At 44.5% G+C, this 16,006-nt stretch overlaps 1 protein-coding gene and 1 long non-coding RNA gene across 5 annotated transcripts in view; one reads left to right on the top strand and one right to left on the bottom strand.

The window, feature by feature from the left end:
• Positions 1–16,006, top strand: part of LOC115512418 — a 78,877-nt gene that overhangs the window by 39,701 nt on the left and 23,170 nt on the right. The window lies entirely within an intron of this gene.
• Positions 11,134–16,006, bottom strand: part of CLYBL (citramalyl-CoA lyase) — a 250,637-nt gene continuing 245,764 nt past the window's right edge. Inside the window, exons 8-9 of one of the 4 annotated variants that reach the window (XM_030313425.1) lie at positions 15,127–15,246; positions 11,134–11,365 (exon numbers count right to left, since the gene is read on the bottom strand). In XM_030313425.1, the coding sequence (XP_030169285.1) occupies positions 15,151–15,246 (96 nt within the window). In that variant the 3' untranslated portion in view covers positions 11,134–11,365; positions 15,127–15,150. Of the gene's footprint in view, positions 11,366–13,916; positions 15,247–16,006 lie in introns of those variants that run through there. The other 3 variants (XM_030313406.1, XM_030313416.1, XM_030313399.1) reach the window with 3 other exon arrangements.

The raw sequence follows: 16,006 nt of genomic DNA, 5'->3' as shown, positions 1-16,006 counted from the left end.
AGTCCCTTCTTCTACCCCCAAGGCAGTACCTCAAAAATTCCCTCAAACTGCTTTTCCCATTCTCTGAGGCTATTAAGTGCATCAGAGATCCTTCCTTATAGAGAAGGAAAAGGGTCTTCCCAAGAACCCACAGGGAGTGGGGGCCAGATTTCTTGCAAATCCTGGGTGCTTTCCATTCCCGAATACAGCTGAGCCCACTGTCCCCCTGGAAGCCCATGCCAGTCTTGGCAGCAGGATGTTTCAGATGATATGGAAACTACTTGCTGGGGCCTCTCTTTTCAGGGTCTTCTGGGTGTGACCATATAATGATCGAAAGCAGTGTTTCAATAGACCTATTTGTAATTAGCTCCAAACTTAGTTTTTAAAAAATCGATATGTATTTATTTTTAAGATTTTATTTCACATACTTTTTAATGTTTTATTTATGAGAGCCAGTCTGTGCGTGTGCATGCACACACACACACACACACACACACGCACGCGTGAGTAGGGGAGGAACAGAGAAAGAGGGAGAGAGAAAATCCCAAGCAGGCTCTGCTCTGACAGCGACACTCTATCTCATGAACCGTGATATCATGACCCAGCCCAAAATCAAGAGTCAGATGCTTTACCGACGGAGCCACCCAAGTGCCCCTAAGATTTTATTTTTAAGTAATCTCTCCACCTGATGTGGGGCCCGAACTCACAACCCCGAGATCAAGAGTTGCATGCTCCACTGACTGAGGCAGCCAGGTTCCCCCAAAATTTGATATGTATTTAATGAAAAATTTGAAAATATAAAAATGTAAAACGAAGAATCTCATCATTTAAGCACAGTAATTGCTAACATTTTGCTGTACTTACTTCTGATTGCTTTTTAATATAGTTGGAATCACACTGTAATAATAATAGCAGCTAACATCTGTTGAGGGCTTACTCTGTGTTGGGTACTGTTCTTTGTATGTCTTATCTCATTTAAGCTTCCTGTCAAATTATGAGGTAGCTACTATTTTTACTCCCATTTCACAGAAATTAAAACTGAGGCATAGGGAAGTGAGTACCAGCAGTAGATAATAAGCAGTAGAACCATGCCATCCATTTCCAGACTCTGCATATGAAGCTTGGTATCTGTTTTTGAACTTAACTTTATATTAAAAGCACTTTCTTATTTTCCTTAGAAACACCAGCTTTTGGGGCTGCCTAATATTCCATCAAATAAATGTCCCATCATTTACTTAAGCACACCTCAATAATCTAAATAATACCACCATGAATTAAGTCTTTGTGAATGAGGCTTTTTCCACATTTAGGATCACAAAATTTCCTGAGGATAAATTCCCAGATCTAGATTAAAAAGCTGCAAGAAAGTGACGATAAGTTTGTTGGGACATGCTGCCCAATATTTTCCAAGAGGACTGCATCTGGTCACACAGACACTGGCCATGGGGGTGCTGGCCCCGGAGGTTACCTGAACAGAAAATGATTGATTGATTGATAGGCAAAAACATATTGTTTTCAGCAGTTCTTCCTTGCCATGAAAAATTTTTAATCTTTTTTTAACATTCGTTTTCTCGGCTGTGTGAGAATTTACCTGTAAGGTATTTGTAAGTTTCTTCCTGTCTCTTCCTATTTTTTTTTTTTTTTTTTTTTGGTCTCAGATCTGGAGCTAGGTTCTTGCTTCATCTGTGGGTTTGTTATAAGGGATAATAAAAAGTAATTAGAACAGAATGGGGGTGGAGGGAACCAGAATAAGAAAGGTCTCAACTGCCCACCCTGCTTTCACTCCTGACAGAACTCCTGGACCACAGAGGACTTAGGGCCAACTCTAGGATTACCCTCTTAGCCTTCATGAACACAGTGACATCACCACAGGCACGTAATAGAAGCTCAATAAATGCCTGCTGGAGGAGTGAATCAATGAACTGTTCTATTTCTGTCTGCCATACGCAAACCTACCCTCTCTAGCGACTCTATAGCCTGAATCACTGTCAGCACTCCCTTTGGTTTAAAAAAAAAAAAAAAAAAGGTTTGCATCTGTGATCCCAGGTCCTGGCCTTATTAGGATCCTAGAGGAGTGGCCAACCAGAGGTCTTTTAGCCCAAGGCAAAGAACTGAGATCAAAGCCTCTTGGATCTGTCCCAGGAGGTCCTTGCCTGTGAAGAGGACCAGGACTTCTTCCCTTTGTGACCTGTGAGCTTGCCAATCCTGATGCCATCCCTCATGGGAAAAGTGGGAAAAGAGGCAGGTTAGGGAAGTGAGGAAGGTGAGGGAGGTGATGTTCCTGGGGGAGGCTGGGTGATGACAAGTGTTTACAAAGATGGCTCACAGGCCTGTGGAGCCCTCCGGCCAGCTGAGGCTTCTCCCTGTAAGGAGCCCTTGCTCAGCATGGTCTCTTCTGCTCTCTTGGGGTATCAGGGGTGATAGCTAAGCTCACTCCTGCCTTTCCAGGGGGGCTGTGGGACTCACTCAGATGAGCTATTACTTGACATCCCTGACCCCATTTCTATAAAAACTGTACAATGTAAAATTTAGGTGTTTGAGGTCTTCAGATGACACAGACAAATACTGCTTTTTGCCTGTAAGTTTTAAATGTCAAAAAAAATTGCAGAATATTAGTCATGAAGTATGACGCTGCCAATGGTGAAGTCAAACTTTTAAAAAATTATTTATTTATTTAAAGTTTATTTTTATTTGAGAGAGTGAATGAGAGCAGGGGGAGGGTCAGAGAGAGAGTGAGCAGAATCCCAAGCAGGCTCCTCACCGTCAGCACAGAGGCTTGAATTCACAAACCGTGAGATCATGACCTGAGCCCAAACCAAGAGTCAGATGCTTAACCAACTGAGCCACCTACGCACCCCTCAAACTTTTTTAAAAATGTTTATTTATTTATTTTGAGAGAGAGAGTGAACACACTTGTGCAAGCCGGGGAGGGGCAGAGAGAGAGACTCCCAAGCAGGGTCTGTGGTGTCAAGGGAAAGCCCCACTCGGGGCTCGATCCCACAAATCCTGGGATAATGCCCTGGGCTGAAATCAAGAGATTTACACCTAATCAAACCGAGCCAGCCAGCCAGGCACCCCTGTATGAAGAGGACAAACTTTTAAGTAAAATGTACAGGAGGGCAGCCATCCACGTAAATGTACCTTATTTTAAAAATTAAGTGTAAGACATTTTAAGACTATGATTATACCAACCTCTTCTGTGAATCAGCCAGGGATGTGAATGTATATAATGTTAGAAAGTATGTCACATGGGAGGAATCAGTCAACTATTTTATAATTAATGTGGCCCCAAACAGAATTATGGAAACTTACTTGTTATTTACTTATAAGTAATTTTGCTTCTGAAGTTTAGCCTGGCTAGGAGTTCCCAAACTATGTTACGGCATAATTAGACTTAGACCCTTAATGTAAAAGCCACAGTTAATCTTTCAGGGTTTCGCTTGGCTATTTTTCTTTTTAATCTGCAAAATGACAGGTCAGACTACAGTCTGATTTAATGAGTCTCGGTGGGGGCCAGACATAGGTATTTATTAAAAACCTACCAGGTAATCCTAATGTGCAGCCAGGCTGAGAACAATTGGCCTAGATGATCTCTCAAGTCCTTCTCTGGCACCTAAAGGCTGTGATTTCTATAATTTTAAATTTTCAATCAAAGTCAATAAGAAAATCAGATTCACTTCACAGAGAATTCTACTTAAAAAACATCTTTCCAGGGGCACCCAGGGGCACCTGGGTGTCTCAGTCAGTTAAGCGTCTGTCTGACTTCTGCTGAGATCATGATCTCACGGTTTGTGAGTTTGAGCCCCACGTCGGGCTTTCTCCTGTCAGCATAGAGCCCACTTCAGATCCTGTCTCCCTCGCTCTCTGCCCCTCCCCTACTCGTTCTCTCTCCCTCTCTCTCAAAAATAAACATTTAAAAATAAAAACAAAACATCTTTCCAAATTCAAAGATCTCAGCATTCCTACAATGAAACTTACTTCACATAACTGACCCAACCCCAACCCCATGAGGTATTTTGGGCATATCTTATGAATCTGGAAAATTTATGTTTGTCCTACACTTACACAGTCGTATATGAGTTTTCAGGCAATTACAAAATATGTGTATATATATATATATATATATTTTTTTTTTTTTTTCCACCTTTGAGAGTCAAGATGTGGTTGAAGTTTTTGGTTTGGAAATCAAGGGGGATCCAATGAAATGTTTATGGATAAAGTAGAGAAGAAATGAAGATATTGAATCTTTGCTGTTAGCTTGAGTTGACAAGTCCCTGTGCGTGAGTGTGTGTTCGCACGTGAACCTCTGCTGGGATCAGGGAGGAGCAGCTGATGTTGGGGGAGATCTCATAGACACTAAAAGGCAGATGGGGGCAGACCGCAGCCACGGGGCCAGCATGCTACTGATGTCAAGGCAATATCCACGTAGGAACTGTCCTTATTGGAGACTATGTTTCCAGAGCCATCAGATTTTAAAAACATACTTATGTTTTAAAACATAATTCAACTGGAGATGGTTTTTATTTTGTTGTTATAAAACCTAGGCACCCACACTAAGGGCTCAAATAACCACATCCTTGCTTGTCGTCTCACAAGTGTATCTGTGGCAAAGAAATGCCAAGCTGAAACCTCTCCATGAATAAGTCAAGAAACAGATCCAAGTTTGGTATTTAGATTAGAAATACAAGTGAAAGAAGTAACATTACCATCAGAGATGTGCATTTCTAAAGATTCATTTGAAAGTTTTGAAAAAAGTAAAGCTCATGCCCTGGGGCTTCTGGGAGTATGTACAAAATACAATAATTAAATTAAGTCCAGCAGTTAAAATTCCTCATAAAAAGAAAAAGCTGGAGCGCTTCCCAATGGGGAATGCTTGACTTAAAAGAAAGGTTTTACTCTGTGGCCTGAAGGTCAACAAACTGGGACTCTGTGGGAATGTATAAAATTTCTTAAAGGGTTCTTCGGTCTTTGTTTTGTTGAAAGAAAATAAAAGAGTAAAAAGGGACAAGTTTTTGAAAATTCAAAAAATGAAGGTGCAGTTCTAAAATCATCATGATTTTTATAAATGCAGCACCGGAGGCTATGAAAACACACTCTTTTCTGAGTACTAATCTAACACATATGCTCTTTGAGAAGGAAGGAAAAAGGCCAATGGCCCCGTTTGAACAAACCATTTTAAAAATGTGCTCATTTTCAGAGGCAGTGTGTACAAATTCATGGTCCCTTCATTTGCTTCTTATTTTGGAAATATTTACCTTAAATATTCTCATAAATATATCTCACAATTTAAAATTCCTTAGGTGAACACAAAGACTAATTGTTTTTTAAGAAGGTTTTTACAAAGCAGAGTTGTAAAAAATGATTTCGGTGGGGGGGGGGTCACATCCTTAGTTATCTAAAATGGAATGTTTACCATAATTTGCAAATATCTGTTTTTATAAATAATCATAATCACTTATTGCTACCTTTCCGATAATGTCCCCTTCACCCCTCCACCCCCAAAGGAATAAGATTAAAAACAGGATGGAAATCAAATTTTATACCCTTGGACTTCGTTACTTGTAAGTATCATGAATTTCAGGCCGCACACTCAAATAATTTCTACTAAAACATAAGGAACCAGTAACCAATTTGCAGGACCCTCATCTTTGTCGTTTAAATAGAATCTGAATGTTGCCTTTGCAGTAAGACAGCACGATCAAATGCAGGAAATCAGGAATAGCAGTTTTGGCAACAATATTTAATTTACTGAATAATTAGCAGCCTCACTGGCATTTCTACTTTGATTCCCAAAGTACAATATTAGCTGTCCTCTGCACTTGGGCTCCCTGCAGTAAAATGGGCTAATAAACTTCCTGTGCCAAGTTCACAGTAAATGAAGGACTATGGAGCATCATGCAAGCAGCTCACAACTTAAGACGCCAGATTTACTTCCAAAATATGGACACAGAATGAGGAAAAAAAAAATTTTTTTTTTACCTCATTTTCTTGATTTTGCTTTTGGAATTGCCAGCGGGGGAAGGAAGGTAAAACTAAGGAAGAGGGACGTGGAAGCAGAACCACAGTGGACACAAAGACTAGATAGGAAAGATGAGACAGAATGAAGGCCATGGAGGAGGGGCCAAAGCAGTGAGGCCAGAGCCAAGGGGGGACCCAGGCTAACACAGCTTGGTGAGTCTTGAGGTCTACACCCTGCTCCTTCATCCCTCCACTGGGACTCCTTTCTTTTTTTTTTTTTTTTTTAATTTTTTAACGTTTATTCATTTTAGAGACAGAGACTGAGCATGAATGGGGGAAGGTCAGAGAGAGAGGGAGACACAGAATCCGAAACAGGCTCCAGGCTCTGAGCTGTCAGCACAGAGCCCGATGCGGGGCTCGAACTCACGGACTGTGAGATCATGACCTGATTCGAAGTCAGTCGCCCAACCAAGCGAGCCACCCAGGCGCCCCTGGGACTCCTTTCTTTACACCACTCCAGACATTCTCCAGCCACTTAGACCAGTCAGTCCTCAGTGGGCTGTGATGCAAATATTCAGTCTAGGAGATGAGCCAGGAAGGCCCACTTCGAGCTAGTGTTTGCCTGGTGGTGGAGCTTCCTGACTGCGTTTGATGACCAGCTGTTTCAGTTGTGATGAGTTCAAAGATCTTTGCCAGGTCAGGCACTGCGTCTGAAGGAGGCAGTTATTGAAAAATAGGTTTCAGCTATTTTCTCATTGTTTCAGAAAACTTGCAGCTTCCTTAATGGGGAATTTAATGTAAAAGCAGAAATCCGAGGACTTCTTGGGTGTGCAGCCATGTGGTTTAGTGGTTTAATTTCGAGACATTAGTTGTAGTCCTAGTTTTGCCAGCTGTGTGACCTTGAGCAAGTCCACTAAAAGGGCCAATTATTTGCCCAACTCCAAGAGGCACACTCACACTGTAGTTTTTCTATGTGAATGGAGCCCTCTTCAGCCAGGAATCGGTACTGCATAATCCTCCCCTGAGCAAGCTTCAGGGTCCTCTACAAAATTAGGTTGGTTGGACAGAATGAGAACGTGAATTTGTAGTCAGAACAGCGCTGTCGTGAGAGATTTCCATAGTTCAGGAATGGGACTAGCAGATTCTGAACAACAACAACAAAAGCCACAAAGCTCCCCTGGAATGCACGTGGCTATTGGAGTTGCCGCCATACCCAGAAATGTCCAGGGATTGGTCCCACCAGTAGGTTCTCCTGGGAGGACCTATCCTTCACCTACCAACACATGTAATTGAGAAAATGGCGTTCACTTAATAGAAATTCACTTTCCAGCCAGTTTTGCTGCAGGGGGACTTCCATCCTGGACTACAGCGCAGTTTCAGCACTGGGATGGAGAGTATTTGACCTTTCCTGAACGCCTGCTTTGCATCAAGCATGATGCTAGAGCTTTTTTATTTTTTATTTTTATTTGTTTAGAGCTTTTTAAAAAGTACTTTGTTTGTTTGTTTTTTTATTTACTTGACATTCATTCATTTTTAAAGATTATTTAGTCATGCTAATATATACACAACATAAAATTTACCGGATGCAGGCTGCCTTGAGAAGGTTGAGACCATGGGCAAGGCAGCAGTCTGCAGCTGAGGCAGATGTTGAAGGAGGAGCTGGCAGCTGGAGGCTGTCTGCTGACCCCCCAGCCCTGGCCCACCGAATGAGTGATGCTGGAAGGGGGACTTTGGTGGTGCATTTCTATGCTCACAGCCTCCTCATAGCAGCTCTTTGAGTTAGCTGCTATTATTATAGTCGAAGAAACTGATGGCTCAGAGAGAATAAATGACTTGTCTGAATGTAATACAGCCTGGTGATCGGAAAGGCAGGATTTGAACCTAAACATTGGAGGGAGGAAACACTCAGTCCGCAATCCGAATAAACACACTTTTATCGAACTCTTGCTGGGGGTAACAGATGAGCAGGACAGGGATGTGGAGATGCATGGAATGTCCAGTATTCAGGGCATCCACACTCTGGGGGACACACATGCATAAGTACTACAGCAGAAATCTGATGCAATGCATTGGAAGCACTCAGTGTGGGGGACACGTCAGCAAGTTGTGTGTGGGGAGTTGGGGAGAGTTCACAGACCTTCCGGGTGTGTCTTGAAGAATGGTGAGGAGTTGTGGGGGAGTGGGAGGGGTTGCAGCTTAGGCAAAGACTTTGCAAAGTCAGGAGCTGCAGCCAGTGGTATCCTGCCGCACATGGCCAGGGCCCCTGGACACACGTGATGTGTCACTGGTGTTGAAGTGCCCCTGGGGCTCCTGGTGGCAGGAGCTCCCTCAAGCTAGACCCGGAGAAGCATCCTAGAGCTCCCCGGAAGTTGCTGCATGAATTCCAGTCCCGAGAAATCCACTTGAGGCAATGGATGTGCTCTTCTCCGCATCTGGGAATTCAGGTTATTAACACAGTTTTTCCAGAGAATCTAAGCCAGAAATTCATGTTGGTTTTTATGTTCTTCCTTCCACGGAACTCAAAAGAGCCCATTAACAACAACAACAAAACAAAACAAAACAAAACAAAAAATTAAGCCAGATGCCTAGAGTATATAGTCTTCTGAAGAAACTCTCCACCACAAAACTATCTGAAATGGAACGTTCATTTTTCTCTTGATTCTTTCATTGTGTCTGAATAACTAAGGCAATTTATTCATTGTTTAAAAACAAAACAGAACCCAGCCAAACCAGTTATGTGGCATTATGTAGTCCAAAAAATCCAGTTTCTTGTCACTGAATTTCTCCCCCTTTAGCTAGATATTTTAACATCACAATATAGTTGATGTTTGGTCTCCCTTGTTTTTCACAAGATGGAGTTTTCAGTATATCAACTCTCTTATAATATGTAATGAAGGGAATCTTGAAATTTCCTTCCAGGGCTTAGACTAATCTCTGGGACCAGTTTTCTATATGCTTACATGTTACACACACAGTGTGAGAAACTGATTTTGACCAATGGAGAAGTCTAACATAGTTACAGGATTCCCCCTCGGTCAATAGGCACAGGTGATTTGAGAGTGAGTTTTCTACCCTTTCTGATAAATAGAAAGCTTTGGTCTTTGACTCAGGGTTCAGCAGTTAAACCAAGGGAACTTCCTTGGTTCCTGCACAAGAGCAGATACCAGAGGAAGGCACCTCCAGTTGGCCAGATTCTGTCCTAAGCCTGAGCACAGCCTCCCAATTCCCTGGGCACGGACAGCAAGGGGAGAATGGGACAAGATTGAGTGTTCCCTCAGCAAGTCTGACAGGCTGTTTACAAAGTGACTTCACTCCTCAGACGTTAGGCAGGACTCCAGGCTTCGGGACCGCAGCCTGGCTGAGCTCCTAAAAACTGAAAGAGGGGGAGGAGATGGAACAGGTGAAAAAAGTGGCTGGTTTTCCAAGCACAGGGTGTGTAGTTTTTCAGATGTTTTAAATTCTTAATCCGCACCTCTCTTGTTTCTATCACTACTGTAGTCAATAGCACTTTCTGTTTTGGCATTTGACATTATTTTACGCCTTTGCTCTTCCTTTGACTTCACACAAGAGCGTTTTAATTTTGAAAGAAAAGTGCATCCGGAACCAGTCCTGGGACTTTCATACACTAGCTGGCTGTTTGGCACCCAGTCAGGCTCAACAGATGTTTGTTGAATGAATAAACGAATGAAGTGATCCTCTCAAAAAAGTTCAGAGAAATCTGTACTTTCAGGAAAGGTTTTTGTTTTGTTTTGTTTTGTTAAATTCGGGATTATTGCTTACAGTACCCTCTATGGGTTTGAGAGGGAAATCAGCAAAGTTGGTTTTAGAGTATTTTGAAGAAATTCAACCAAAAAGCAACCTAAATGTAATGCTCATTTTCCTTTTGATTCTATACCGTGTTTGAATCAAACTTGGGAAATTCAACTCAATGACTGAAAAGCAGGAGGACCCGATTTCTCCGCAGGTCCCTCTGGCCTTGGATCGGATTTGAGCCTGACAGACTAAGGGCGAGGGGCTCTGCTCAAGGGGGATCCGGGCCCAGGAGACGTGCCAGGCGCTTGCAGGACCCCTAGGACTAGTCCTCGCGCCCGGCTCAGCCGCGGACTTCGGGGCTGGAGGGACACAGGGGCCGGCCGGTCCCCAGGGCAGGCGCGAGGGCCCCGCGCAGGTGTCCGGCCTGCGTGCGGGGTGCGCCAGGGGTGCTGGGGGCCTGAGAGACCCGAGAGAGACGTTATTGTTACACTGTAACGAGTCTGATTAACATGCTCCTGACACTTTCCCTTAGTTTCTCCGGCTCCTAGCAACAGCGCACAAAGGCGCGGGATTGTCCCGGGCTCCGCGGGGACACGGGGCAGCCTTTGATCTGCCACCATTACAGCGGGGCTGCGCGACAGGCTCGCGGGCTCCGGGCAGCCCGCGGCGGGCGGGCGGACGAGCGGGGCCCGCAGCCCCGGCCCACTGGGCTCCCCTGGCCCAGGCTGCGCCCCGCGGGGAAGGGACGGCGCGCCTCCCGAGGGCGCGCGAGGGGCCTCCGGGGCCGCCAGTGTCCGCGTCCAGGTGCCCTCGCTCGCCGCCCGCCGACCTCGGTCCTCGGGAAGCGCGGGCGGCGGGGGACGCGGACTCTGCGTGTCCCGGCCCTGCGGGCGCACGTCCTTCCGACGGGGCGCGCTGCCCGGGCTCGCCGAGCCTTTCCCATCGGAAGAAGCAAACACTAAAACCGTGCCGTTCACTTACAAAAATTAAAGAAGGGCGCGAGCGACAAATCCCTGGTCTTTTGCAAGACTTGTAAAAAAAGAAAAAAAAATTTTAGAATAAAAAAAATGCAGCAGGCTTCAGTCTGCTTAGCTGGAACGGGGTCCGATCGGCAGCAAATGACCATAAAAGGCGCCAACGACGATTTCGGTTCCTTTCGTACACACCACTTTCTTTTTGTCGTTTAGCAATTCTTATCGATTCGGAAGGAAATATGCTACCGCATAATTGCTGGAATGTAAACAAACTACCACCCACAACAGCCACCATCCCCCGTCACAGGGCAGCAAAAAGCTGCCCGGTACCACCGCGCAAGATTTCAGGTACTAAGTTAAGGTATTTTAATGTAATTTATTTCCCATTTTGTGCGCTGTTAGCGCCTCCCCCCACCCCCCACCCCTTATCCCGATTTAAAATAAAGCGCAGAAAGGAAGATGGAAGTTTTAACATTGAAATGTTGCGCTCTGTTAATTACTTTCCTCCACTTTCCCCCTAAACTGCAATGTGGAAACCTCGCGGGGGGAGGGTCTCTGGGCTGGGAGGACAGTGTCCCGGAGCCTGGGGCGTAAACTCTGCGGTGACAGACCGGTTCGGTGCCCTTCGCCGGTATTAATATGCACAACATCCTGCTGATAATCTTATAACCTGTTTTGTACCATCAATTGCCTTCCAAGTACTAGAAGTAAAAAAAACAAAACAAAAACAAAAACGGAAGACATTTAGCTTTTCAAGATTAACGGAAACCATAAGGCCAGAATATCCTTCAAGTTAAAAAAGCATGTATTCTTTTTTATCCTCTTAAGACATCGTTAGAAAATCTAAGGTCTCCAGTGAAGGTCATTTTCCCGAACTAGGGCAGAACTCTTAAGGGGCTAATGTGTTAATGATAATAATAACAGGTATATTTTAGAAAAGGAAAAAAAAATCCTACATGGTGTGTTCCATTTACCCCGCAAAATATGCCATGCAAGCAGCTACTTTCACATTCAAATAGGAGGCGGTGAAGTCTTCTTGAGGAAGCTTTTCCCAGCCTGTCCCCGGAGGAGAGGACCTAAGGGCAGCCAGCGGATCTATACTTGGAAATTTTAAGGGAACTGAACCCAGATTCCCGAGGAAATTCCCATCCTGTGCTAACAGACAGTGCCTGACCCCACCGGAGTCTCCCTCACCATTTCAATAAAACATGATTGTACTGATATAATCCTCTATACATTAAAATGAGGTTGTCACAGATTGTCATTAAGACCTCAGTAAAACAATGAAGACATTATTGGGCACCCCCCTCCCTCGGGCAAGGTATTAGGGGAATAAAACAATCTACACCACACGGGTCCTATTGAGATTAATGAAAAAATTATGCAAAAAAAAATCTCAATTTCATTTTCCCGTGACAGGGCTTTGCATACATACAGTCAGCCCTGCCTTGCACCTGATGATTTATTAAACTAATCTACGGTGATCACCACTGATGTTCTCAACTCAATCTTGTCCTGGCTCATTTTCTAAGTAATTGTTTCTCATTAGTTCTGATAATGTTTTAATAGTGTTATCCATAATTTAGCCCCCAAGAATTAATAACAAGGGGGTGATATGGCAAAGCAGCCTGTGATGAGCTATACAAAACATAAACAGGTATGGTTTTTAATTAATCAGATGGTTGCAAGGTCCTCTTGTAGTCCATTCCTAGCTGGAGGAACCCCCGCAAGGTCCCTGACCCTGACTAGAGCCTCTTCCGGGGCTCTCCTTAGGGTTTCTGCTCAGAGCAGGACCTTGGTCCAGACTTCTGGCGCAAGTGGGTCCTAGTCTCACCATCCTACCATAATCAGACCACGGGATTATGAGTAAGATGATAAATGCGACATTTGGGTGTCAGGTAAAGGGTGTGGTGACCAGTCAATCCAACATGGTTGGGGGACCTAGGAACCCACGGGGCTGCTGGTGATGGGGGTGGGGAGTCCTAGCCGCGTCTAGACCTTGCTGAGGGGACTGCTTTTCCCAAGGTCCGAATGCCTTCACCATGGCATCTGAGGTCCCCTGAGAGGGAGGGCTTGCCTCTCTGAGCCCCCCGCCTGAGGAGGCCCCCCTGTAGGGTTTGGGGGTTGCCTGTGTAACTGGGGTGGAGAGTAGAATGTCTGCTCTTTCATCTTGTCAAAGCCCGGACTGGTTATCTGCACCAACACAGGAGGATGGGAAGGGCAATTGGGTTGAAGTGGGGGCTGCCTGTAGGGAAGTCTGAAGGAAGGCTTTTATTTCCCTCTTATGTTTAAGGCAGTTCTAACACCGGGAGGAGGAGGTGTGTGTGTGCAACAGGTCAGGATGAGAGGAGGTCTCCCCTTGCCTTCTGCCTTCTGAGCAGTCCTCCTGTGTCTGTGTGTTCTGAGGGGAGGGGCAGAACCTGGCTGGTGGTCCCGGATCTCCCGGTGCGCACATGACTACCAGCCTAGGCCGGCACAGCTGCAACGCTGGTGGTGGTGATGGGTGCTGCCACCGGGGTCACTCTGCCCACTGCCTCTGTCCGCAGGCCTGAAGCCTGGTTTGGCTGCATGCCAGTCATCTCCCACCTCCCACTCTCCCATCTCCTTGGCTGAGATGCCACCTTCCTCCTTCCTGCTCCTCCACGTGAGGATGGGGTTGTGCCTCCCTTCCTTTCCAGCTAACCCTGGGGCGGCACAGAATGACTAAGGTGAAGGGTAACAAAGCTCCCAGGAGGGGCTGGGGGGAGGGGTGCACCAAGGAGAGGAGACACGCAGCCCATCGCAGGTCAGAACCCCAGCTTAGCACACACATCCCATCTCACTCAGTTCAAGAGCTCTCTCCTCAGGTCCCAAGTTTGGGATTATTAGCTGGGTGTTTTAATGTGTTTCCCCAGAACTGTCCTGCCTGGGTCAGGTTCCTTCTGCATGCCTGTCAGAACCGAATCATCCCCTTCCTGCAATGCACTGGGTGGGTGGGTGATGCAAGATGGTGTGTGGGCCTCTCTTGCTTTGCTTGGGTTCCACGGTGCCCTTCCTTGTATATATCCTTCAACTCTACTTCTCTCTCGGACTTCCTGTAGGAACTGGAAGAGGCAGGGGCAAAGAAGACCCCTGGTTGGGGCATACAGTAGGGGCCACGGAGGAAATAAACAACAAGGGGGTAGGAGGAGGTGAAAAATGAAAATCAAAAACTGTTTTCTATTTACAAATTTAAATAAACAGAACAGCCTTCCCCGCGGTGTTTGTCTAAGAGTAGCAGCTTTGCTGCTGTGTAGGTCATGAAAAGGTTGGTGTAGAGTTTAAAACTTCCCATTCTGTTAATTTCTTAAAGAACGGTCGTCCAGAGTCTCAACACAAAAGCGCATGATTTAATGAGGAGCAGAAACAAAATCTCTGATTGTTGGTGTTTCAAATTTCATTGGCGTCCTCTGGCAAACACAAGTTGATCCTTCCCAGCTTCAATACCCTTTAGCCTTCAATATAAGAGCACATGCTGAATAGGGAAGAATGGCTGGTTGTTATGTTTATTTACCCTTACTACAAGCTGGGTTAACCTCTTCAAAACAGCTTTACTAAGCCCGTTAACCACACCACCCATATGACCTGCAGCAGCATCTCTAATGTGATGCAAATCTCGCAGGGGACCATATGCACCAGATCTGCCCCATTGTGTCTTCTTAGAGGCTACAAGTTTATTGCTGAGGGGGCCTGTTCCAGCCATACATTTGCAGGGGGGGAATGGCCTCAATGGCAAACAGTTAAATGGGGAAATTAAGGGAGAGAATAGATGGTCTTGTGTTTCTGCACATTTTTTTTTAATTGCTGGTAACTGTTGACCCAAAGCATTCACCCAGGATGAAGGCTTTCATAGTCCTTACCTAGAGCCCATATGTATGGGTGTTTCATTTGGGGAGGTGGAGGTTAAGAGTAAGGTTTTGAAGATTTATTTTTACAAGGTATCTGTATGAACAAAAACGATACTTAACTTTTCTATGCCATCTCTTGTTTTATCAGATTTCTAGGACTAAACGCAACCCCTTTGGGTAGTTACTATTTTTTTTTTAAGACTGGCCTTAAAATTATTTACAGTGTTGAGTGAACAAATGAACGACAGGGGAAACATCTAACGTGAGAAATGTGAAGGGAGCATACGTATTCGGAAAAGATCTGTTTCATTAAAGACCTAACATCCCTTCAGCCCATCTCTCGCCACGATTTTATCTCCCTGTGAAATCGTAAGTGCATATTTGCAACACATTCATGAGCAATAAAATCATAAGCTTGGAACCAAAAAGAAGAAAGTTCATTTTTAGAGGAACAACTGGCCAGTGAGATAACAACAACAAAAAATTGTGATTACCATGAACTGTAAATGGAGAAAGGTTCCAATCTGGCATACTAACAAGTTGCCTTGAGTATTATGGTTTGTCTTTAAGAAACCCACTGTATATGTTCAGCCCACCTGATGAGAGCTTCATTTAACAGATCATTTTTCCTTGATGGATGTGGCAAGCGTAACAATGTTCTGGGCTTGCTTCAGTAATGGCATGTCGATCATACTCCCTTGGAAAGTAAAGGCTCCCTGGAAAACAGAGAATACAAACTTCCTAAAAGAATGTTCAGAAATTATAGGCTTCCTTTCTGTGCACACTTGTACAACAAGAACATTTTAGATTTCACCTGAATTATATTGACTTTCCCACCCAACTTTTGAGAAAGCCAAAGTAAATTACAGGGGAAAGATTTCTTTTTTCCTCCTAAAGAGGGGGGAGAAAAAGCCCTTCAGCATTTTAATGGAGGGGAAAAGCATCACACACAAGGTATTTGAAACTGTTCATTTAACTCTTGAAATCAGGCAGAAAACTATGGAAGGAAAATGCAAATACTTCCTTATATAGTTTTGAAATATTGCCTAGAACTTTAAAAATAATAATATGCTCTGGTAACCAATCGTTGTTTGAAAAAATAACTATATGATCAGGTTAATGGCAAAATGCTTCCTTCTTGTAACATAATTGAGGGGTAACACTATCATGTGATGAGAAAATGTAAGGTAGGATTGCACTGAATAAAAAGAGACTCCTCTGTTGGTACACACATGTAGGGGAGGACTAGAATGACAAGGGACATGAGCCTGTAACAAAGAAGTCACAGGTCTGTTGAATGGTGAGTCTGGAAAGAATCTCTGAGATCTCCTGATTTATCCCCATTTTTCAGATATATTTTCTTTTAAACTTCTACAAATACTTATTGAATGTGTCATGTGATCTAGGTCCTTGGTCCTGTTCTCATGAGGAAACTGAGGCCCAGAGTAGGGAAGTGATTTTCCAAGGTCATGTGAC

The sequence above is a fragment of the Lynx canadensis genome, chromosome A1, assembly GCF_007474595.2.
Source record: "Lynx canadensis isolate LIC74 chromosome A1, mLynCan4.pri.v2, whole genome shotgun sequence".
NCBI classification, from domain to species: domain Eukaryota; kingdom Metazoa; phylum Chordata; class Mammalia; order Carnivora; family Felidae; genus Lynx; species Lynx canadensis.
The sequence above is the reverse complement of the archived record's forward strand: the minus strand, read 5'-3'. Positions and strand labels throughout refer to the sequence as shown.